This window comes from Chrysemys picta, chromosome 12 (assembly GCF_011386835.1).
Source record: "Chrysemys picta bellii isolate R12L10 chromosome 12, ASM1138683v2, whole genome shotgun sequence".
Lineage (NCBI taxonomy): Eukaryota > Metazoa > Chordata > Testudines > Emydidae > Chrysemys > Chrysemys picta.
This window is the reverse complement of record NC_088802.1, coordinates 47,116,694-47,140,934: the sequence shown is the minus strand read 5'-3', so window position 1 is coordinate 47,140,934 and position 24,241 is coordinate 47,116,694. Positions and strand designations below refer to the sequence as shown.

The window sequence follows — 24,241 nt, the reverse complement described above, 5'->3', positions numbered from 1 at the left end:
GGACCCACTCAGAGCCTCCCATCCAGCACACAACCACTATACCACGCCATATGCTGGGTATTTCAGCCAGGGCTGGAGCTGGTGTCAGCGCAAGCTGCAGAGGAAAGGGGGAGGACAGGAGAATCCAGGTGCAAGGTAACATCCTGGAACATACTGGGGTGTACATATTCAATACAACACGCCAAATTCTGCTCTCTCCTTTTTGCACAACAGAACTGAATCAATTCTGCTGTCAGGGGCCTCAGCATCTACACAACAGGAGGAATTATTAGCTTCATAGTGCCCATCATGCTGTCATATGCAAGATAAGTGGCATTGAGGTCTGTCTGCACTATCAAGGCACATATCCTTAAGTAACCTGAAAGCATTAGCTAAAAAAAATACCCACCAAGAGAGAAAAGAGAGCCAACCTAGTAGACAAGCAAGCTTTTCTCTGGTTTGTAGGTCCTTAAAACTTGCTAAATGGGCCTTTTACCCCAAGTCACAAGAAGTAACTAGAAAGGAATTTTTTTTTTTTAAGAACTATGCCTCAGATGCTCCTGAGAACTCACTTTCACCCCAGTATTTACTCTGTAAGCACAAACAAAATTACAAAACCTAATTAGTGTATTTTATCACGATCAGAAATGAAAATGTATTTATTTGTTGCAGTAATTTACTCTAGCATTGCTGATTGAGAATTCATTTTTGTAAGCTGTGCACAATTGAGCAAAACTATGATTACATGGTGATAATTTGGGAAGCAGGAAATATTTATTCTGGAAGAAGACATTTTTATGACTCCTCTCAATTTTTCCCCATACAGAATTTTTTTAATGGATTCATTAATTAATATTTGTAAAGGTCTTTGAAGGTGAAAAGTAATATATAAGGAAGGTGAGTAGTAATTATCATTTACAGGTCTGCCATAGATGTGTGTTTTTATCCTTGAAAAGCTCAAAAAATAAGAATCACGTCACTTTCAAGTTAGAGCATTTTTCCTTCTACATTCTCATCTTAGGGCTTTTTGTACTAGTCACACATCGTATAATGCTCTGTAGTGCTCTCAAACACCTTTAATTGTAACAGAGCACCCACTGCTTCACAAATTGCAAAGCCAGAGACACTATGTATTTTATTTACTAAAAAATAAAGAAAAAGGAATAAATATCTGAGCTCAACTTGTTCTAAGTAATTGCTTCCAATACGCTAGAATAGCCATAAAGAACATTTACTTTCTCCTGATCTTTTAATGCTAATCCAAACATAGGCTGAAAGGTGGTGGATCTGGTTATGTCAATAAACAGGTCTTTGGTTTATAAATAACTTAATTAACAAGAAGAAGCCTGGAATATTATTAAAGTCAATTTCACCACAATAATAATTTTTTAAATATTCGCATATAAAAATGCAAGAACAAACTTTGGAGTTCAATCCTGAAGTTCCTATGCAAGGGAATTTTGTTTCCATAAGGATTTACAGGATTGGAATTTAGGCTAACTTTTCAGTATTGAAAGGAAACAGTGTAAGACACACATTGCAGCACTATAAAATAATAAAGAATAATCTAACTTCGGTATGGGACACTTCCAATAAAAATAATCTTTTAAATATCTAACAGCAAACTGAATACTGGAAACTTCTTTTCAAAAGAGTTATATGTTCTTCAAGAAGATGCTGCTGCAGTGAAAAGAATATACACGAGGATAAGAAACAACCCTCTGCAGGGAGGAGAATAAGATGTCACTAAAATTATATATATATAATGCCATCTGCAAATCTATATTATGTAAGACTGAGATTCAAGAACAGCACAAAGTATGAATTAACATTAGGGAATTAAATTGTTTCTGTACTACTTTCACTAAAAATTACCCAAACTATTCTGTGGGTATGTGGTACTGAAACCATGGTAACACAATGGACACAAATACTAAACTTATTAAGTCGCCCTGAGGTAGGTAAAATATGGGGGAAGGTTGGAATGGAAATGATTGCTCATAAAATTCTGAAAAAAAAAACTGCTGGCAATTCAAAATACAATAATTACAAATCAGATTGGATGAATTACTTTGTAGAGTATTAATTATGGCTGTCATTTTAATATGATATTTAATTGATTGCCAATTCTGAACACAAACTTTGCAATTAACATACCACAAGAGTCTCAGCAATGCATGAATTTTAAAATGACTTTGTGACTCAAAAAATCTAAGATTTTCAAAAGTTCTCAAGTGACCTAGAAGTACAAGACTTACTGACTTTCAATATGACTTTCAGCATCACTTATGGCCAGATCCTTAACTTGTGTAAATTGTCATAACTCTACTGAAGAGAACGGATCTATGATTAGTCACACCAGCTGAGAATCTGGCCTTAAGATGCTTTTGAAATTCTTGCCCCCAGTATTTTTCATGTCATCGGAATAATCAATTAACCAAGATTATTTAACATCTAAAAATGTTAGTGCCCTGCCCAATAATAGTAAAATGATATGGAAAAGAAAAACAGTTCCTGAACTGTGCTAAGAGTAACCAGTAGCAGTAATAAAAATAACTAACAACACATTTTAGTGTACTTTGCAGAAGAAAAAAAATAGATGAAATCTGATCATTAATATAAACCAAACAATATTTGATATATCATTCTCTTTACTCCTACAAAATCTTGTCAGAAATACTATTAAATAGTTTTACATACTGAGAACAAGCACATAAAAATAGAGAATCTTGACACCAAATAATACCCAGGTGAGAATACAGAACATCTGTGCTATATGTATAATTGAGTGACGCTGAAATTTCTCAGAAGAAACGAAAAAAACCCATTAAAACCTCACAATCCAAGTAAAATATTTAGTGCCAGAACAGATTCTGAGAGCTAATATTGGGATGAGATCCTAATAATGGCTAATAAAACTAACCCTTGAGTACTTTGTTCTGTTGTGTTGTTACTTACAATATTTTAGGGGGTTTAAAAGCTTGATATTCTAGTGTACCAAAACAAAACCAAAAAGAGTCACAGCTTTTAAAATACCCTTACTGCACTTTTGTTAGTTCATACACTATAAAAATGCTATTAAAACCTAATGATTTGGCATACCAGTACAAGAGAGAGAGCCTATCAAAACGCTCTGGTTCATCTTCATCCATCAGTGAAAGCAGGGACATTCTTCAAGACACCAGTGAAAAGAAGAACAAAAGCATCCAAAAGACACTCAATATTTCCAATTCAGTAGGACAACAATTACATGCAGGACAATTTCTGTTACCAACTAAAAAAATCTCAACAGACAGAGACTGAGATGGGTGTCTCTTTCTATTTAATCTCCTCTGAAATCCTGTGCGTCACATGGGCTAATTCACCTATCAAAGCAATGTTTACTTTTTTTCCCTGTACGGGATATGGATTTGTAGCAACCTTCAAGTCTCATAAAATGCAAATGTGATAAAAATTACTTGCATTAGTCTCAAATATATGATATGATGATACTGCATGCCCATCTGGCAGCAGACAGGTCACTGATAAGATACATCTTTTTTTACACATCCTAGAATTTACCCCCTGTGATCCTCCAGATAGGGTCAAGTACAATACACAGCTAACTCCCTCTCTTTGATCTTTTTAAAGCAATCTTCCTAATAGATTGGATTACACACACAAAAAGAAAGCCAACTAAGCAACAGACAGACAGATAAGTCACCCATGAAAGAAATAGACCATCAGAAGTTTTCATTACACTAACTATTGTGCACTCTCGGTCATGGCAGTGACTTAAAGCCAAGTTACAAAACAAAACAAAACCACTAGTGTTTTCACCCACAGCAGACAAGGATTAATGCAGAACCAGGATTATTACTTTGACAATGTATTCTTTTTATACAGACCAAAATAAATGCTGTAGATAATATTTTTAATGTATGCTCTTTTTATGGAAAATTGATAACAAAATGTGAGGAAGATTTTCCTGTTGTTCTTACATTTTTTCCTGTGATCAGGTAAGCAGAAAATAAAATTCCTTTTTAAGTCACATTTCAAAACTATCTCATAAACACTCTTTCCAATATTCCTCTCTTTCTCTTCAATTCATTTTAGTAATCCTGCTTTTTACTTTGTTTTCTTAAAGCAACAGACAAATTGATAGGTGGTCTCTGATTTAGATCCCCAGAGAATAGTCAGAATACATCTCAACTTACAGAACAAAGTAACAGTGAGGTGGGGAGCTTTCATAAAACCATGCAAAGGGTTCCCAGAAGCTGTCCAACAATTTTCTTGAGATAGTTCTTTTAACAAATTACTAAAGCCAAATAGATTTTGAGTGTCTGTCCACTCTAGATAAAATCTAATGGGCCTACAGCAAGCATGCTTGAAGGAATGTACTATGTTAGTAGCCTCATCTGGATTACAAGGAGGGGAAGGGGCTAGAAGGAAACCTGTAGAGCTGTTCTCCTTAGTCTAACAGAAGACCTGTCAGCAATCAGGCATACTCTCTAATCTAGAGCTAGACGTGTATTATTTTTAAGATATTCAACTTCTAATATTCTGGCAAAATATTATAGCATACCATTTTAACATTTCACAAATGTTTCTTGTGGAGGTAGGAAATGAGTATGTAAATTTGCATCACCCTTCCTTTCCCTAAAAAAAAAAAAATACTTGACTAAAGAGCTCAATTCGCCTGTCTTCCGTTTCTTTGTAAAATGAAATGCTCAGTTTCTCTGTAAAAACGAGTCTGGTGGCACCTTAAAGACTAACAGATTTATTTGGGCATAAGCTTTCGTGGGTAAAAACCTCACTTTGGGCATAAGCTTTTGTGGGTAAGTGAGGTTTTTACCCACGAAAGCTTATGCCCAAATAAATCTGTTAGTCTTTAAGGTGCCACCAGACTCCTTGTTGTTTTTGTAGATACAGACTAACTCGGATACCCCCAGATACTTGACATCAGTTTCTCTGTGTTTTTCCCACCTCTGAGAGCTTTGTTTCAACAGCAAATGAATCTCCTCTCAAGCAGGGAACAGCACTGTGACAAGACAGCATCTGCCAATGTCTGGAACTGCACCGCAGGGTTCCGGGGCTATCCTGGAAATGGGAGCACATGCCAGAGAGTGCTTCTTCTTAAAGTTGTAGTGCACCCATTCGGCTGATATTTCATCTTTATCAGGTAAGGCTTTTAAAAAAAAATTTCACTGCAAGCACTGCACTGTGTACAAGCACATATAAAGAAACAGTCCCTGACTTGAAGAGATTATGGGAATAGAGATAAGGGTTCAGAGAGGTAAAGTGACTTGCCCAAGATTACACAGCAGATCACTGGCAGAGCTGAAACAGAACCCAGATCTCCTGACTCCCATGTGAGGAGTTCCACTGGGGTCAATGGGACTACTCCCATAAGTTCAGTGACCTGGATTTGGCAGTGTATAGACTTACTTATTCCAGTTTAGCTCCGTCAGTGTTAGCAACATTAGGAGCTTTGCAGTAGACAGGCCGTTAGTGTTTTAAGCATCATGTCATGTAACCTTGGTCAGACCATATCTAATTGACATGGTGCTTTCTACAGCAAAGCTCCCAATGTTACTAAAACCAATGGAGTTGAATCAGTCGTATCAACAATGGGAATTTTCTGCAAAAAATATCCCTTGTATAGACAAGGCTTTGTTGTTATTTAGGGTCATGTTTTCTATTTAACCAGTAAAAATGTCATTCAAGGCTTTATGTACTCATAAAAAAAATCAAATCAAATCACAAATGGATGTTTATTTTTCTTAACCATCGATAAGAGATTTCCTTGCAATATATAACCAGATAGGAGGAATTCTACCTTGAGATTTTTTCTGTGGAAATTAATTTTAAAAAGCTGAGAAAGGTCTTTTCTAAAAATCAGAAAAGTTGGTTCATGCTATAAAAACTCCATCAGAAAATATTTACCGGTATATCTTTTAAGCATTCTTAGTTTATTAAATACATTACAGTTCCCTACTTATCTTCCTCAATCAACTTGAACCCACCCGTGTCCATCTTTTTGTCAGTCTCTCAAACAATTACATTCATACCTTCTTCCAGTTAGCACTTCCACATTGTTCAGCCTCCCTGAACTCATTTGTAAGGCTTGACCGTCTCCATGTTTAAGTCCCCCTTTTGCCACCTTTAGTGAATCTTTTTGATTCACACACAAAATCTCTTTTGTTGCTTCCCTTGCCCAACCTCTCTCTACCTGTCTGCATCTCTCTTTCAGACAAACTCCTCTGGGGCATGACATTCCTTGTTGTATGTCTGGAAATAACCTAGCATATAATTGGGCACTACCGCCAAACAAATAATGCATAAAGTGATGATAATACTGAGGAAAATGACATTTCAATAGATGTTTCCTGTTATTCCAGTATGTATAGATAAGAACACACAACATGTTAGACAAAGAGATTAAGATTCTTCTTTGAACAGATATAAAGTATAATGATGGTATCATTATGTGATGACTTTTCTAGAATTATATTTTATTAACAGTTAGTAACTGAGGTTAGAAATATTCAGGTAATTTATCGTCTGCTAAATAATCCTGTAATCCTTGGTAGCAAGAATCATGGAATGATTTCATAAAAAAAAGTCAATGATAAATTAAATCGTGAAAAAAAAATCCTACAAAAGTCAATTATATAACAGTAACCTTTCAGGTTAAAAACCTTAAAGGGTGAAAATTCATTAAGATGTTATGGCCCTTAGCCAGGTGAATGCTTTGTTATATAATATGGAAAAATACTTGCATCCAGTCTATCATAAAATAGTAATTAATTTTTAAAAAATTGTGGAATATGTCATTGGAAAGATTAAAATATATTTTCCATTAAATGGCACTTGTTTAATCTAGAAAAAATATAAGAAAATAGGCACAAGCAACAAAGTGCAACAACATGAATTGTACCAAATATCAGAGGGGTAGCCGTGTTAGTCTGTATCCACAAAAACAACGAGGAGTCCGATGGCATTTTAAAGACTAACAGATTATCTAACACAAATCTGTTAGACTTTAAGGTGCCACCGGACTCCTCGTTGTTAATGTTCATTGGTTTTTTTTTATTCCCTTGTACACAGCTATTTTAAACACAAGGAATGTAGTGTTTAAACTTCCTGTAAATCTCAATTAGCACCTGAATATGTGCATTACTGATATATCATCATATTATCTAAACATATTGGCAAATTGTGCAGCTTCACACACAAAGATTGTGCCTAATCTGCATGTGCCTGTGTTTGCACAGAGAAACTGGGTAAATTATGTCTACAAATGACCAGTCATGCACGACCATCATCCTTGCACAGCACACCCAAAGGAGGAATGCAATTGTGTGCATGTTTTTCATGTACACACCCACTGTTCAAAAAAATAATAATCAAGCTTGCTGAAGAATCATGATCTGGTATCAGTGACAACGCAGCTAACTATGAAGAATATTTAGCTAAGTTTAAAAGGATACAGCCGAGTGCTGCATAGGACATTTGTTTTTAATTTTCAATTGTTTGTAAGAAACATGAAGACAATTTATTTCTTTATTGATTTTGTACTTTTCCATCTGGTAAATATACTGTTTTCTTCTTTCAGTTTCCACTGCAACTGAAATTAAGATGGCTATTAATTTGCTTATCTTTTGCCAGTATCATTACAAATTTGTGAATATGATAAGTTAGTTTGCCAATACTGAGAGCAGAACCCAGCAAGTTGTGCATGAGCAAAACAGTCATGATACAATTCTGCACAAACTGTTTGTGTATGTTTTAAATTATCATTTTTGCTGACATGCTTGGCATGGTTATCTAGTGGTTTGAGAAGGATCTGGGGGTTAGGATTCCTGAATGCTATTTATTTTGAGCTAATCATGGAAAGGTTCCATTGGTTCAGTAAGAAGTTGATTTAAATAACAAAGGTTCAGTAACAGTTGATTTAAGGCTCTTAACTATAACCACTTGTAAAATTAATATAGCACTTACTTCTGACACAGAGTTGTTAGGAAGCTAATTAATTAATGTTTCTAGAACACTGAGATTTTTGCATGAAAAATACAAGACAAATGCAAACGTTATTATGCAGAGAAGTAGTGTGTTATAACATATAAACTCCATATTTGGCATGACCTTATTGTAGCTGGCTCATTCCTAAGAGAAGCTCAAGACAAATCTTCAGTAAACTTATAGTATGATATTCTACAACAAGGAAGTTTTCAAGGGAATATTAGTTATAATTATAATATATGCAGCTTTTCATCTCAAGGGCATCGGTTTGCAACCAGTGTAGGTTAAATGACTGAAAGATTTAAAAGCTGTTTTTATTTGGAGTTTGGTGGTCTCCATCTAGTACCAAGTGAACATGTGTCTACATTATAAAAAAATAACCACAGTCGGTACTATTTTGCAACCTTAAGGCAGTCTCAGTAGGGAGATTGAGGAATGAATGGACTTGATGACTGAATTATTCTCCAACCCTTAGGGGTCGCTGCTCTGAGGCAGAGATGAGGCAGGATTGTGTGGCGATCTGGGGACGCTTTTTCAATGGAAAGGCAGAGGCCTTCAATCTCTACAGCCATTGTGAACAAGAAATTAACAAAATTAAAATATTTACATTTGTAAGAACCTGCTTTGGACTGTGTTTACCTTTAAGAACTTACTGAAACAACACACCATCACCACCAATGCTAACAATGAGAACTTGATCCAGTAACCCCGGGTTTACTACATTCTTGTTAAAATAAAAAACAAACAAAACTAAACTTACCTTTTATGTAAATTTAGGGACTCTGTAGAGGCCATCTTCTTAGATTAATTGTTAAATGTTTGGAATAGAAGATTCTGAAAGATAAATGACAGACCCACAACCGAGATTAAAGATTGCTGTAAAAAAGGAAAAACCACTTTTAGAAACTTGCAGACATGTTTATTTTTAAATTCTCATACTGTACCAATTTTTTAAAGACTGTTTGCCTGAAGATAAGTGGGAAGAGATCACTTCTGGGCATAACTGGTTCATGAATTGACTGCTGAGGAGCAAAGTACCAAAAGCCTAACATCCTCAGCTCAGTTCTTTGTTGTACCACTATAAATCCAGAGTAACTCCATTGGCATAAATGGAGCTCCTCCAGATTTACATTGAAGATTTACACAGATTTAGACCCCTTGTGATTTAAACCTTCTGTGCAATTAAATATTATTAATGAAACTATGCAAAAGGGTCACTCCTATAATAGCCTCACCAAAACTGTAAGTCCATGAGAAACATTCCTGAATGTATTTAGGTTATAGTCATCTGATAAACTGCTGGAACATTACTGGTTTGAAAATATCCTACCGGTTCATTTAACGTCTAGTTCAAACATGTTGGTTTCAAGTGAACATGACTTACTTCAGCCTCCCTTGCTTTTAATATCTCTTCCCCTTTTGTTAACAAGGAGAATTATAATTATTGTTTTCACCCCTTTTGGCTGATTGTAACAAGAGTCATTCAATGACTCGTGCAACTAGTGTGTTACAAGGATGGGCTGGTATACCTCATTTTAGAAGGCAGCAAATTCATTAGCTGCCACATTTGGTGCAGTTGTTTGTCATCCTCTAGAGCAGCACCTGAAAACAAGATGTGCCACTCAGTCTGAAAATGCAGCCCAACTATAGGACGCAAAGCTTAATGTTTCAGTTGTGTGGGTTTTGACTTAAAGCGATGTAAAAAAAGGAACTCATAAATCAGAAAAATCCAAGTCATTACAAAACCAAAATCAGGTAGAGCTTGTTCTGCAACTCTGAAGCCTTTTGAAAATCTAAACAAAAACTAATTCTCAGAAAACCAATGCATGAGTAATAACTTGACTTCTCCATGCATCATTTACCAATCAGTAGAGATAAGTACCTACATTCACAAGAGGTGTCCTGAAGTTTAGCCTAATAAAATTTGCAAAAGTCTGAGTTCCTTGGATGAAATTCTACATAAAAGTGAAAAGTATTGGTATTCTTTCAAACCCATCAACTAATATAATGATTGTAGCATAGCTGCCCCCAATGTTAGGGTTTGATACTTCCAATTCCCCCATACACATCCTAAATAATGGCAAACACTTTGCACCACTTTCAAATTTTCCATCAATTGTTGGATGTATAAAGTTTCTTTTTAAAGATACAGTCCAATTTGTTCTTTCTGTCCATAAGTATATGTTTGTAAAAAAGTAAATAAAAATATTTATATTAAATTTTTAAAAGAGAGACTAAGCTTCCCCAGGAATTTTTGCTCAAGGTGTCACTATTCATTCATCTTCTCTAGATAATGCTATTGTCACCTATAGTGTGTAGGGCCAGTATAGTTAGGATTAGCTACCTTTGCGAATTTGTGTGAACTTGATTGTCGTGAAATCGTTACTGTTAACATCACATTGGCATGTTACATAACTTGTCAATATTTTCTATCAAAATATAGTCAAAGCAATACACAATGGGGTGACAATGCAGCAAAATATAACCCACTGACCCAAACTTGATCCCACTGCAAAAAGTCATCAGGTCAGGACACAGAGTAGGGATGTGGTGTTCAAAAATTTGGCTTGCGTCCCAGGCCACGCCATTTGCAACCATTTGTTCAAATAAATGGAATTACATCATTACATCCATCACTCTGTATGAAGATGCCACTACAACGACTCTGAACTTCATCAACTTACTGTTATGCACGACTTCACAGAAGGGCACTGCCTGAAAACACCAGTGTGCTGCAGGAAAGTATTGTGATGCAATAGGATGGACTTGGCCAAAAAACCAAGGCACTACAGTGAAACATTGCAACCAAGCACCATCGTGCCATGTTATAACGTTGAAGTCTGTGTTGCATCAAGACTTCCTAAAAACATAGCGTGGCAATCCACGGCAGGCTGCTTGCTTGGTCCAATGCAAACAGTCCGACACGAGGCTATGGTGAGGTTCTGCACGGCCCCAGAAGCACTGCAGGCCACAGGAACTTCCCTACAACAGTATAATGGTATGTAGCCCCCGAGAAATGTCCCTGCAGCAAAAGGTCCTTTGACAGAGAAACAGCCATGAGCCTTCCCTGTGCTGGGAGCCTGGGACACCCTGGAAGCCTGGGGAATGCTCACAGTGCTTCACTGGATGACCCTGCAGAGAAAAACCATTTTTGCTGGGTACAACCCTGTGGGTGTAAGGGTTTTGTGGGGTGACACTCCCGCAAGATCAGACCTTTGGGAGAAACAGCGTGCTCCCCTTCCCTGGGGCAGCCCCACTGAGAGAGCACTCCCACTGCAATGTTCCCATTCAGAGCGTTCCCGCTGCCCCTGGGCCAGCCCCATTCAGAGCGCTCCCATTCCCTCTGCCATGTCCTCACTGGGAGTGCTCTTGCCAACTCTGAGTTGTCACCATTGGCAGCACCCTCACTGCCCCATCCCCCATTGGGAGCACCCCCCCCTGCTCTGCCATGTCCCCAATGGCAGCGCTCCCCATGCCCCTGACCTGCCCCCATTGAGGGCACTCCCCCCCCTGCCATGCCCCCACTGGGAGCGCTCCCCCTGCCCCTGCCATGCCCCCATTTAGGGAACCCCCCCGCCCCTGCCAGGCCCCCATTGGGAGCGCTCCCCCCGCCCTTGCCATGTCCCCATTGAGGGCACCCCCCGCCTCTGCTAGGCCCCCACTGGGAGCGCTCTCCCCGCCCCTGCCATGCCCCCGTTGAGGGCACCCCCCGCCCCTGCCATGTCCCCACTGAGGGCGCTGCCCCCGCCCCTGGGAGCACCATGCCCCTTTCCTCCCAGGAGATGGGTGTGGTGTCAGGGCAAAGCCCTGATGAAAGTGACAGAGAAACCCCGCTGTGCCACACGTGCCAGCCGACTGAACTCCCCGCAGCTCCTGGCCGGGAGGGGGCGGGGTCAGGGCAACGAGAACGCGAACTTACCCCCTGCGGCCGCCGTAGACTGTGCGCCACCGAGTCTGGAGACTGCCCGGTCCCTGCGGCGCAGCCACCTGAGCGCCGAGTCTCGCGAGAATAGCGAATCACGTGTGTGAAGTGCCGCCTTGCCCGACAGACCCGGGTCAGCACGTGACAGGGGAGGATGGGGCTGTGCGGGCGGGGCTGGAGGTGCCTCGGGGTCCTTCGGCTGCCGTGCGTGGCTGCCGGATCGGCCCCCCGCCTGCTCCGTGTCTGGGCCCCAGCCGCTGGGGAGCCCCTGGCCTGGGGGGGCTCGTCCTGCGGCCGGTGCCCTCGGACCGGGGCCCCGCACAGCCAATGGGCCCCCCGCGGGCCGGGCAGCGCCCCCCGCCGCCAGGCCTGGCCTGGGCTCCAGCAGGCGCGAGGGGTGGCGCGCCCCAACCCTTTCACGCGGGGCCAGGAGCAGGAGTGGAGACGCAGGAACAGGACCGTCCTGACCTACATCGCCGCCGCGGCCGTGGGCATGGTGGGCATGTCCTACGCGGCCGTGCCGCTCTACCGCCTCTACTGCCAGGTCAGGGCCGGGACAGGGACCCCCGCCCCCCAAGGACTCCCCCACCGGCCGGGCCAGGCCCCTCCCCCTGCCCCGCCGCCAAGAACTCCCCCACCGGCCGGGCCAGAACTCCGGGAGGTTTAGGGCTGCCGCAGAGATGTTGCCCCCCTTCCCTCTCCCCCGTTATGCTAAGGCTACAATCTAGGCTTAAGGCGGTGTCCCTATCCAGGCAGCCTGTGCCCACTCCTGTCCCTGCTGGGTCTGGCGCCAGGGAAAGCTCTAGCAACCGGACGCTTGACTGCTAAGAATACCAGCGTGGATGTGGTGGGCATTTCTTGGGCATGTAGAGCGCAGTATAGCCTAGGGTTCAGGTGGGTAGGGCACTCTCCCCACCTGAACCTTGACTCTGTCTACACCAGTGGCTCTCAAATTTTTTTACTGGTGACCCCTTTCACATAGCAAGTCTCTGAGTGCGACCCCCCCCCTTTATAAATTAAAAACTTTTTTATATATTTAACACCCTTATAAATGCTGGAGGCAAAGCAGGGTTTGGGGTGGAGGTTGATAGCTCGTGACCCAAGCAGGGTTTGGGGTGGAGGTTGATAGCTCGTGACCCCCAATGTAACAACCTTGTGACCCCCTGAGGGGTCCTGACCCCCAGTTTGAGAACCCCTGGTCCACACTGTTATGTATACCTATGCTAGGTGGGCATACAGTGTACATACTCTTTCCCCTGCCGTAAGCATAGATGTACCCTAAATATCAGGCTCTACCGGGGCACAGGGTTCTCACTTCCCTCTAATTGCTGCAGCCCTCTGCCCCATATATTTTAAATCAGTGCCATCCACTTACTGTTTATTGATTGCATTACCATAGCACCTAGGAGCCTAGTTAATGGCTAAGACCCTGTTATGCACTTGCCTGTGTTTTTTTTTTATTTTATTATTATTTGTTGTTTCAAAAGGGCAGTGTAACAAAATTACTTGTTCCCTTTTGCTTCAGTTTGTTTACTGTGTGTATAGTAATTTTCACTTTCCCCACTACAGTCTGGAACCTTTCGTAAAGGGGAAAAGAAAAAAAAATCAATGAAAAAGAAATAGATTTGGTCAGGGGACTCCTAGGGAAGAGTAATACTTGACACTACTTTCAATTCTTCCTGAAATTGACTAGCTCTTAAGGTGGTAGTGTTACCTTTAATCTTCTTTCTACAGAGGTTGAAATTGGTATTTCAGGTACCAAAAAGTAAACATCAAGTTTTCAATTTTAATACTGCTAACTACAACTTTTCTTTTTCTAAAGGCTACTGGACTAGGTGGGTCAGCAGTAGCAGGCCATGATTCAGACCAGATTGAGACCATGGAACCTGTTAAAGATCGCATCATTAAGGTCACTTTCAATGCTGATGTGCATGCAAGTCTACATTGGAATTTTAGACCTCAGCAAACAGAAATATACGTAAGAAACTTTATACATCCAACAATTATTATCAAAGCTACAAAAAACACTTACAAAACTGAAAAATTGAGGCTTCAAATCTTAACTATTTAAAACTTGTTCTATGTTAGCTTCTAATACATACATTAGCTCTGATCTTGAAAAGATTTAAACATGGGTATGAGCCTTTTGGGGATCAAGGCTATACCTAGGTCTATTCATGGGCTAAAGTATTTACAGGATGGGAGTCTTATTTTTCAGCACTCATTCAAATAATATTATTGAAGCTACTTTCATTTGAATTCATAAATGTTAATGACAGATTCAAAGGATACTGTCGAAGGGATTTGCATAACTTTAAAAATAATTGTAGGTTTTTGATTTCAATTTAAGGGGCAAAATCAAATGATTGAAATATTTTTACTTATCAAATATTTGCCTTGGTTGCTGCTATACACATTGGTTTGTAGATTAGTTTCTTAGAAAGTTTTAGAAAAGGTTCATAAAAGTTGCATGGGCTGCAAACAAGGGCAAAATCGCAAGTTGGGGCCCTAGTCTTGCAATTTACAATGCAGGTGGGCATTGAAGTCTGCAGGGCTCACGCAGGCAGGGCAAAGCAGTCCACCTCCGCATTGTAAATTACAGCACTAGAGCTTAGGTCAAGTATGGCACTTGCTCTTCTTGTCGGTATTCTTGCATGATTATTTCTGTCTTGATTTTTTTTACACCTTTAATAATATTGCTACTGTTTAAAGCTGGTTACCAACACGGGCTCTTCTGCGGTCAGTCATGTTCCTTGATCAGTTTGTTTGAATTCATTATTGACATTAAGTATCAGAGGGGTAGCCGTGTTAGTCTGAATCTGTAAAAAGCAACAGAGGGTCCTGTGGCACCTTTGAGACTAACAGAAGTACTGGGAGCATAAGCTTTCGTGGGTAAGAACCTCACTTCTTCAGATGCAAGACTTGCATCTGAAGAAGTGAGGTTCTTACCCACGAAAGCTTATGCTCCGGTACTTCTGTTAGTCTCAAAGGTGCCACAGGACCCTCTATTATTGACATTAGTGTTTTGATATTTTTTTCAACAGTGCTATTGGACTTTATATACCAAAGTGTATTAATCTGACATCTACAAAGACCCAATTTTGTATGGTGTCATAAGCCTCCAAAAAGGTGCTAAACTACTGAAGTCAATGGGAGTATGTCTACATAGCTCCCATCAGCAAGCGTCCCAGCATGTTGTATAGATGGCACTTTAAAGTTTCAGCATGGGCTTTAGTCTAGGCTCTCGCCCCCTGCCCCCCCCCACCCCCCCAAAAAAAAAAGAAAAAGGCTTCAGAGCTCAAGCTCCATCCAAAGCCACAACTTCAAACCACAGTCTACACATGGGCTGTGTAGATATACCCTGGAAGTCCAATATCTTGTAGGATAAGATCCAAAATGTATCCATATTATGATTAATTTTGTGTGTGGATATTAAAGCTAGTTCTCAATACTGTTTTTAATGTACAATCCCTTTTCCAGATTCACTAATGTTGGAAATATAGGAAATAGATAACTTGCAGTGAATCTGCCTTTAAGGCAGCTAAAAAAAAATGATCACTGGAATAAATTTAACAACGTAAGTCCTACAGAACTTTGTGAGAGTGGAGTAATGAACTTAAATTAAATACAATAATTGTATTTTTTTTTTTTTTTTAAACAGGTTGTACCAGGAGAGACTGCACTGGCATTTTACAAAGCAAAGAATTCTACACACAAACCAATAATTGGAATCTCTACATATAACGTGGTTCCATTTGAAGCAGGACAGTATTTCAATAAAATACAAGTAGGTGAAGTGTGTAAACTCCAAGGCGCGTGAGGCAATCTAGACTGGCAAACTGAAAAATTCAGTATTTCAGACATTATTCTTTTCCAAATGGGCATGCATCAATTCATCTATTTAGCCTAGGCTAAATCATAGGAGGCGAGTTCTAAAAGTCCCATTAGAGTGGCTCCCGGAGTGTAGGAGATGGACCACTAACGATCTCATAGTCCCTTGTGGGTTGAATAGTCATAGGGTATTGATTGTTCACTTCAAAACTATTAAATACTTTCCTAATTTAACTTTTCAATTTAAGCAGTTGCTGTAATTACCACTTAGTATTCATTCACCAGAGAGGGAAGATAATCTATGAATTACAAATAGGGGAGAAGTTTGTGTCATGGACCATATCTCTGTTAAACAATGTAAAAGAGAGAACCTGCTATCCCATCACAATCAGAGATCTCATTCCATTAGACATTTAAATTTATCAAAGTAGGAGCACTAGAAAAAACAGAACACTTAAAGGCTGTTTTTAACATGCAGTGTGTACATATTTGTTCTGTAACTGTTCCCACTTTCCACCATGTACAGTGCTTTTGTTTTGAAGAACAGCGGCTTAATCCCCAAGAGGAAGTGGACATGCCTGTATTTTTCTTCATAGATCCTGAATTTGCTGAAGACCCAAGAATGGCCAATGTTGATCTGATCACTCTTTCTTACACTTTTTTTGAAGCAAAAGAAGGACACAAATTGCCACTCCCAGGTTATCAATAATATACTATCTGTACAACAAATGAGTAGTTTCTTTGGTACCTGGCAGCCAAATGATGTCAGCTTTGTAAAACATATTTTTCGAAAGACACAAGGATGATATGAAACACCACATGGAACTACTGTAAAATATGAATTTGTATTTTAAATTATTAAACCATGGCAGATATGCTCTTAAAGTGTGATTTTATTCTACTTTCCATACAAGGACCAATGATGTGTCTGAACACGCAGGAAAAGGGAAATCTTTGTAGCTAAGTGCAAATGGAAATCTTCAAAACAATTATCAGATTTAGCTTTACATTCAATTGATAGGAAGAGATTTCTCCATTAAATCTCTGAGGGTATGGCGTTAATAATCTCCTCTGTTGATGGAAACCAGATAAGAAAACTGTTAATACCTGAAAATGATTAAGAGCTTACAGTACTTCAGAAAAAAGACAACTTTCATTGATCCTGTATTTTAGGTGAAAAGGAATACCCCTTACCAGCAAATATTCTACCTAATCTTGAGACCTCATGAGAGGAAACAAAATCAGTCTGGGTCACTAAAGAATACTTACGTGGTACAGGAAAAGTTGATGATTCATTAGGACTCTCCCTTTTAAGATTGTACTGAATTAATAGTCTGACATAGACCAGTGGTCACTGCTGCTAGAAGTACTGTGTGTTGGATGTCATGCACAACAGAGGTCCTGACTACTTGTGGTTATTTTTCAAAAAAAAAAAAAAACTTGAGCTATTTGTTAGACAGGTATTTCTATTTTGGTGTTCAATTTTGGTAAGCAGCAGTACAGTGTTGTGTACTGATAAAGAGCTGTTTCACCTCAGACGTGACTGCATTTTGGTGGTAGATGAAAATAATTTCTACATGAATATCTTATAGGAGAATTAGGCTGATTTGTGAAGTACTTAGATATCTTTGAATGAAAGATGGTATAGAAGATCTTAATGGGTTATTTTTTATGGTGACATTATGGCAGTTTTGAACCAGAGCTTAATGTTTTGCATTGCTGGTTTCTACCTCAGCCCCAAAGAAAGTAGCAAAAGTGTTTACAGAAGACTCTCAAAGAAAGTGATGTAGCTTATCTAAAAAGCTGTCCGGAAGTACAATATTATATCAGAATGGTTCTTCCCTACCTGCCCTTCTATCTAGGTATTAATATGGCTTTCCACAATCATTAATGGATTTTATTCTCACAAGAGCCCTGTGACATAGGCAGTTATCCCCATTTTATGTATGGGGGAACCGAGGCAAAGGGTGGAAGAAGTGATATGCCCAAGCTCACACACAAATTGAACTCGGGTCTCAAATCCTCCTCTCGTATCCTTTTCCCCTTAGACCCTCCTTCCTACCCTCGTGTTAGTGCATGGGCTGTGATAAAAGTAATACCAAAAGTAGTAGTTCAGAGTACAGACATCACCATGAGGGGCACATTAGAAATCATGACAAAATATCTAATTGCTATCGTTTAGGTCTCTGCAAATTACATTTGTATGTGATTTAAGAACAGTGCTATGCAGAGGAGCTCTTGTTGTTCCCCTGTCTCTATTTTTTGTGCATCTTTTACGTATATCCAAATTATTGGTTGTTTTAAAAATTCTTGTTTTAAAAGAGACTTCCAAAGAACATTATTGTACTGTGTATTTACTGGCATCCAGTGTATCTTTTGTAATAACACAATGTGAAATCTGAACTAGACTGATTAAAAATATTATAATAGTTTTATGCTGAGTGTTGCATTGTTCTGCTGCATAAAATGATTTTTAGTGTGTGGAGAGTCTGAGCAAAGCCCTGGCCTGTGCAAGATTGTAAATTCCAGACCGAAGGCCAAATGTTGGCCCCAGAGAAGCGTATGGAAATTTAGCTATTGGCTTATTTCTTCAAATGTATACAAACACGAGCTTCCTTTGGAGCTCTGGGTGCTTTAGACAGACTGTTAGAAACGCCAAATAAACACTCTTTTTTTCCCTCCAATCATATTCCCATAGCAGCACAAACAAATGTGGAATAAATACCAATAATAAAATTTCTCTCAGAGTTCTCCACCAACTTCACCCAGTTCTCTGTGGGCCAGTGAGATGTTATATATGCCTTATAAATAAAGAACTCAGACTATTACTTACCATGCAAATACCAGGGGTATAGGGGCCCTATCAGAGAACACTCTGCCATGGATTCCTCTCTTAAGCCTTGTCTACACTTAAGATTTGCCATTTTATCTGTGCCAGAGTAGTTAAGCAGCAGAGCCTCCCCACCTCTACTATCAATGCAGTTATGAGTATAGCTTATTCCAGTTAATGAAGTAGGTTGTCCCCCCATCAAGCACTTATATAACTATCTACATTAGGGCTTTTACTGGCATAGCTATGCTGCAACAAAACAAAACTCCAAGCACCATAGAGTTGGCTGGGAATTTTCCATTGGAGTGAGTTGAGCAGCAAGCTGGAAAATTCCATTTCATTTCTTCTAAAATGGAATTTTGAGACTTTTTCCCCCAGTGAAAAAAATTTGATTTTCTGGCCCCATTCAGGAAAAAATGTTCAGGGGAGAGAAATTCTGTTTTCTGGCCAGATTACTGACAATAAAACTGAAGTGTAAATCATTCCTGATTCTGAAGCTGTAGACCACATCGGACTAAAGACAAGATGTTTCTTAAATGGGTCTGTGATTTGACTGTAAGGCCTTTGCCTGCACTAGAGCAACTTGCATGCATGGTGTAGCCATGTCAGTCCCAGGATATTCAAGACAAGGTGGGTGAGGTTATATCTTTTATTGGACCAACTTCTGTTGGTGAAAGAGACAAGCTTTTAAGCTTACACAGAGCTCCAGACCTGAAGAAGAGCTCTGTGTAAGCTTGAAAGCTGGTCTTTAGAGCAATTTGGCATGTTGGCCATTGGGGAGGGTTATCCCCACCCACATACTAGTCACACCTTATACTCAGAAGTATTCCCAGTGGTGTAAGTATTTGTGGGGTAGTGTTATATGATGGGTATTTCACCTTTTATGAATGACAACTGGTAAGAAGTCCAAGTGGTACAGTGGTAGTTTTCCACTAATAATTTGGTTTTCCTCTGGTTTTGTATTATAAAAGACAGTATAACAGTTGGAGAACTTAATATAATTTAATATTGCTTACATTTTTGAAGTTAAAATAATAAAATTTAACTTTAAACACACAGATTCAAAAAATCTTAATCTGACTTGCCAGCCACAAAAACCTATTTAAGTTTTATATCACAACTTTCAATTCAGAGCACTATTATGTCTTTCATGAAAGTGCAAATTTTACATTCAACATAAATATGGAAGGCACTTTAACCCTGCTAATAAAAGTAGCACTTTTTAATGCTAAGGTACTTACTTAAAATAATTTGACAACCAAATAACTTTTCCATATTGCTCTTCTTCCATCACTACAGATATTTTTTTTTCCTTATAGGATTAAAAACTCTGAAAAATAAAAACAACACTTAGGAAAGTGTTGATTGGTTCATATCCAGTTTTTAAAGAGTCACATTAAAATTAAAAGTGAGGATGTGGTGTGATACAAGTAAGCAGAGAGGTTTAAAAAACAAAACAAAAAACAACTTCCTATTCTGACAAGCCCAGAAGAAAGCGTTCAGGCTCCAACTCAGAGTGGGTCCTTATTAAGGCAAAACCCATTAATTTGTACGTTGAACAAAAGCGTGTGTAAAATGTAGGGGTGTTTTTTTCTCCTTTGTTTTACAATAGACACTTGAATCAGGTTTTAGAATGAAGTAACATCTGCATTCAAAATATAAAGGCAAAAGGGTTCCATAGTGAGTATATTCACACAACAGTCGATAGATCTAGCATGGGAGGCTCCTAGATACAGAACTCCTCCTAGGTTTTTGGATGGTGTCACTCACATTAGTTGCCCAACTAAGAGCACTAATGCTAAAAAACAGATTTGAGTTATGCAGTTCCTGTAGATGAATAGTAGTTTAATTTTGTTTGCTACATAAAAAATAAAGCAGTTCAGCATGTTAGTTAATCTTGAAGCAAAGATTTCCTCTGTAATTGAAGACTGCTTGTGTTCTGCTTCAGTTAGCGGCAGAGTGCATTATTCTGTGGACAGTTTTGTTTCAGGACCCAATCCTGCAAACACATACAATAATAGTCCCCTTGAAAAATAAGTGTGTGCAGACTTGGGGCCTTACTTCGCTTATATAAAGTGTCAATGATCAGAATTGAAAGTAGATCCAAACACAACACATGGAAGTGGATAACACAAGACCCCAATGCTTATTTGTTGCTATGTTCAAAATAGCAAACGAGTTTTCCTTGTATTCACGTGTCAGTTATAGAAAGCAGTCTAGTGTTGGCATCAGAGAATAACTTTTGTGTTCATTAAGAGAGTTCACCTTCCACTCTTAGCAATCTGTATGTTTTTTAACTTCTGATTTGGAGATATAATCATCAATTTCTTCATAAATAGCTCTGGAAGAAGAAGAAGAGTAGGGTAAATACTAGGTCATGCTCATTTCATTTTATTCAGCAAAAATGTGCCAGTGAAATCCTGCTCAAGTGTGAATATTTCTCTTAAGTGTCTAAAATGGCTACTAGACAGAAGTTGAAGTGGCAGGACAGCCAGCGTTCAAAATTGAGCACACTGCTAATTGTGGTGAATTTGGGAAAATACTGTACATCTCCACCTGGGACACTAGGAGAAACCACTAAACTTGTTTTCACTTTTGAATGAAATAGGACTTTGGTTCAGGTCTCCAGAAGTAGCTGGAGAACAAAAATGTTAAAAGAAATACCTACTGATTTTAATAAATTAAAACTACAAAAGAAGATAGCTCTGAGCTAATAAATACTGTGAGGCTATAGCGGGCTGCCCTCACCAAGGCCAGTCCTGGTATGTTCAGCTTTTCATGCCATTGAACAAGAGTTAAGAAGATTATTTTTCAGCACATAGGTAACTGGAAAAATAGCGAACCACCTATTAATAAAACCCCCTGCACAGGTTTATTGCATATATATATATATATATATATATATATATATTTTAAATGGAGATATCCTCTCTCCTAGAATTGGAAGGGACCTTGAAAGGTCATTGAGTCCAGCCCTCTGCCTTCACTAGCAGGACCAAGCACTGATTTTGCCCCAGATCCCTAAGTGGCCCCCTCAAGGATTGAACTCACAACCCTGCGTTTAGCAGGCCAATGCTCAACCCACTGAGCTATCCCTCCCCCCAATTAGCTAACCCAGGAATGTTCAAAGAACTGCACAGAATTTAGCCACTCCTATTAATGTTAATCGCCTTCACCTGATGCCTACGTCAATTTGATTAATCTCATACATTTTTAACTCGCAAAAGAAATATACAATAAAAGTAGGGCTGTCAAGCAATTAAAAAAATTAATCGCTATTAATTGCGCTATTAAACAATAACAGAATATCATTTATTTAAATATTTTTGGATGTTTTCTACATTTTCAAATATTTTGATTTCAATTACAACACAGAATACAAAGTGTACAGTGCTCACTTTACATTTATTTTTTATTAAACATTTGCACTGTATAAAAGAAACTTCAATTCACCCCATTGAAGTACTGTAGAGCAATCTCTCTACATTTGTAAGTTCAATTTTCATGATAATTATGTAAAAAAGAATAACTGCACTTAACAATGAAACAATGTAAAACTTTAGAGCCTACAAGTCCACTCAGTCCTACTCCTTGTTCAGCCAATCACTCAAACAAGCATTCAGTGTTGGGGGAGGACAGGGGACGGGGGAAGTAAGCAATGACTTGTGCAGGAGGAGGGCCTGGGAAGCTGGGGTGAAAATGTGGAGGACCAAGCAATAACTTGCGCAGGAGGAGGGTGAGGAAGGGGTCTTGCTGCTGCTTCTGGAAGGGTGGTTTCTGGTACTGGGCTCACCAGGCTCACCTCCTTTTACGGAGCTAGGTGGGCTCTCTTCCGCTGAGTGAGCCCTTGTTTGCAAGGCAGGGTGGATTTTACCCCAGGGACTCATCATACTGCAGGGGTGGAGAGGTTGGTGCAGGGAGGCTGAGCTTGTCAGACCCGTGTTCTCTGTGGGGTATCCCTGGAGTGAGCAGTCAGCTAGGGGCAATGGGACATGACACAGGGAGATTGGTCCCGGGAGTGAGGGGCCAGCTGGGAACAATAGGGCCCGGGCTGGCTAGGGTGCCGATCCATCCCGTTTTGGCCAGGACAGGGAGAAAGATCAGCCCCAGCTGTGGGCAGCACAGGACTGGATGGGGGGATTGAGCCCCAGTTGTGGGCAGTCTGGAGCGGGGGGAGGGTCAGCCCAGCTGCGGGCAGCACAGGGGTGGGGCTTAGTCCCTGAGCTCGGGGGGAGGGGTGGGGGTCAGCCCCAACCCCAAGTAGCACGGGACTCAGGGGATGGGGGAGGGGTCAGCCCCTGAGCTCAGGGCGGGGGTCAGTCTCAGCCCCGGGCAGCACGGGGGAGAGGGGTCAGCCCCAGCTGCAGGCCGCACAGGGTTGGGACGGGGACACCCCACTGTGGGCAGTGTGGAGCTGGAGGTGGGGGGCAGCCTCGGCTGCGGGTGCCAGCCCCAGGAGGCATAGGGAGGGTGGCTTGGGCGAGCCCTGCAAGCGGGGGTGGAAGGGCACTCAGGCAAGCCCCTAGCCATCCTGTTTTTACTTCAAAAGCGCTGAGATGAAAACCACATTACTTTCTCTAAACTCTAGAGCCTCTTCCCACCATCTGGTGGCAACTTCTGTTACTGTGCCTGACCAGATAGGTTCTCCCGCCCAGAAGGTCTGTGATTAACACGCGTTAGTCACACACGTTAACGGCCGCTAATTGATAGCCCTAAATAAAAGATATTACCTCACCCACCTTGTCTCTCTCATCCAATAAATCATTCCATCATAGAATCATAGAATATCAGGGTTGGAAGGGACCTCAGGAGATCATCTAGTCCAACCCCCTGCTCAAAGAAGGACCAATTCCCAACTAAATCATCCCATCATACACTACTAAAAAGCAGTGAGAAACTGCAGATTAGTAATTTTCAAAATTACTCACTCTGTGCTGTAGCTTGGCGCTAAAGGATCAAATTCCATTATCTCATAATAATGAGGTGTCTGTGAACTGCTCTTTGATACGTCTGAAGGGAGATGGGAAAAAAGACAAATTAATACATATTTTAAAGTAAGCAAATAACATGCTTGATGAGCGTTTGCTTTGTTTTGCATCTTGAATTGACATAAAACAACAACTGATTATCCCCAATACATTTTCACGCTCTAAATATTAAACAGATGCATACTTCTCAAAGTCATCATACAGAGCTTGGACCATGTTAGTTTTTGCTGCTGATTTTTTGTTGTGATCCTTCAGATCCACTATGCAAGGCCCCTATGGGACACTGGGAAAACAGATGCATAATGTGGAGGTTAGGTCTGAAGTGTAAAATGACTTTATTACCTGCTGGTGATGCACCTGGTGTTGTCTCATTCAGTGATGAGGCATTAACAGTGTGGAGGTTTACAGTCTGCAAAGGCACTGGGTTTAAAAGCGTGGCAAGCTAAGGAAATCAATCATAATAAAGTTAGTATGTAAGCAGGCAGTGCAAACAAAACATGTTTAAATTTGTATGCTGGTAGACAACCTTTTTATACTGTTTATTTTGTAAGATGGTAAAAACAGACAAAGGCTACAGATCAGGTCAGGCAGCACAAAACAATCATCTATTGCTGTTCTCCATGTAAAACTGCTAGAGCCAATATTTCTATTACTGTAGTGTACATACGTATAATTTACTTGTATATA

The 24,241-nt window shown here is 40.0% G+C and overlaps 3 protein-coding genes across 16 annotated transcripts in view; 1 reads left to right on the top strand and 2 right to left on the bottom strand.

Moving 5' to 3' along the window:
• Nucleotides 1-12,037, bottom strand: part of STXBP4 (syntaxin binding protein 4) — a 128,488-nt gene extending 116,451 nt beyond the window's left edge. For 2 of the 7 annotated variants that reach the window (XM_005282796.5, XM_065563514.1), the window contains exons 1-2: nucleotides 11,903-12,037; nucleotides 8,744-8,817 (exon numbers count right to left, since the gene is read on the bottom strand). In XM_005282796.5, coding sequence (XP_005282853.2) covers nucleotides 8,744-8,778 — 35 coding nt within the window. In that variant the 5' untranslated portion in view covers nucleotides 8,779-8,817; nucleotides 11,903-12,037. Of the gene's footprint in view, nucleotides 1-8,743; nucleotides 8,860-9,313; nucleotides 9,340-10,477; nucleotides 10,513-10,667; nucleotides 10,755-11,902 lie in introns of those variants that run through there. The other 5 variants (XM_008167541.4, XM_065563515.1, XM_065563513.1 and 2 more) reach the window with 5 other exon arrangements.
• LOC101940866 (cytochrome c oxidase assembly protein COX11, mitochondrial) lies at nucleotides 11,996-16,621 on the top strand. 2 transcript variants are annotated; one of them, XM_005282794.5, is made up of 4 exons: nucleotides 11,996-12,449; nucleotides 13,728-13,883; nucleotides 15,567-15,692; nucleotides 16,263-16,621. In XM_005282794.5, exons 1-4 carry the CDS (start codon nucleotides 12,060-12,062, stop codon nucleotides 16,443-16,445), a joined length of 855 nt encoding a protein of 284 aa, XP_005282851.3. In that variant the 5' UTR covers nucleotides 11,996-12,059; the 3' UTR covers nucleotides 16,446-16,621. The 2 variants fall into 2 exon arrangements, with proteins under 2 accessions (XP_005282851.3, XP_065419593.1); XM_065563521.1 differs by having other exon boundaries at nucleotides 11,998-12,401.
• Nucleotides 16,622-19,549: 2,928 nt separating this feature from the next.
• TOM1L1 (target of myb1 like 1 membrane trafficking protein) overlaps nucleotides 19,550-24,241 on the bottom strand; it is a 37,497-nt gene continuing 32,805 nt past the window's right edge. For all 7 annotated transcript variants that reach the window (XM_005282793.5, XM_065563516.1, XM_065563518.1 and 4 more), the window contains 3 exons: nucleotides 23,897-23,996; nucleotides 23,495-23,576; nucleotides 19,550-20,907 (listed from right to left, as the gene is read on the bottom strand). In XM_005282793.5, coding sequence (XP_005282850.2) covers nucleotides 20,841-20,907; nucleotides 23,495-23,576; nucleotides 23,897-23,996 — 249 coding nt within the window. In that variant the 3' untranslated portion in view covers nucleotides 19,550-20,840. The remainder of the gene's footprint in view (nucleotides 20,908-23,494; nucleotides 23,577-23,896; nucleotides 23,997-24,241) is intronic.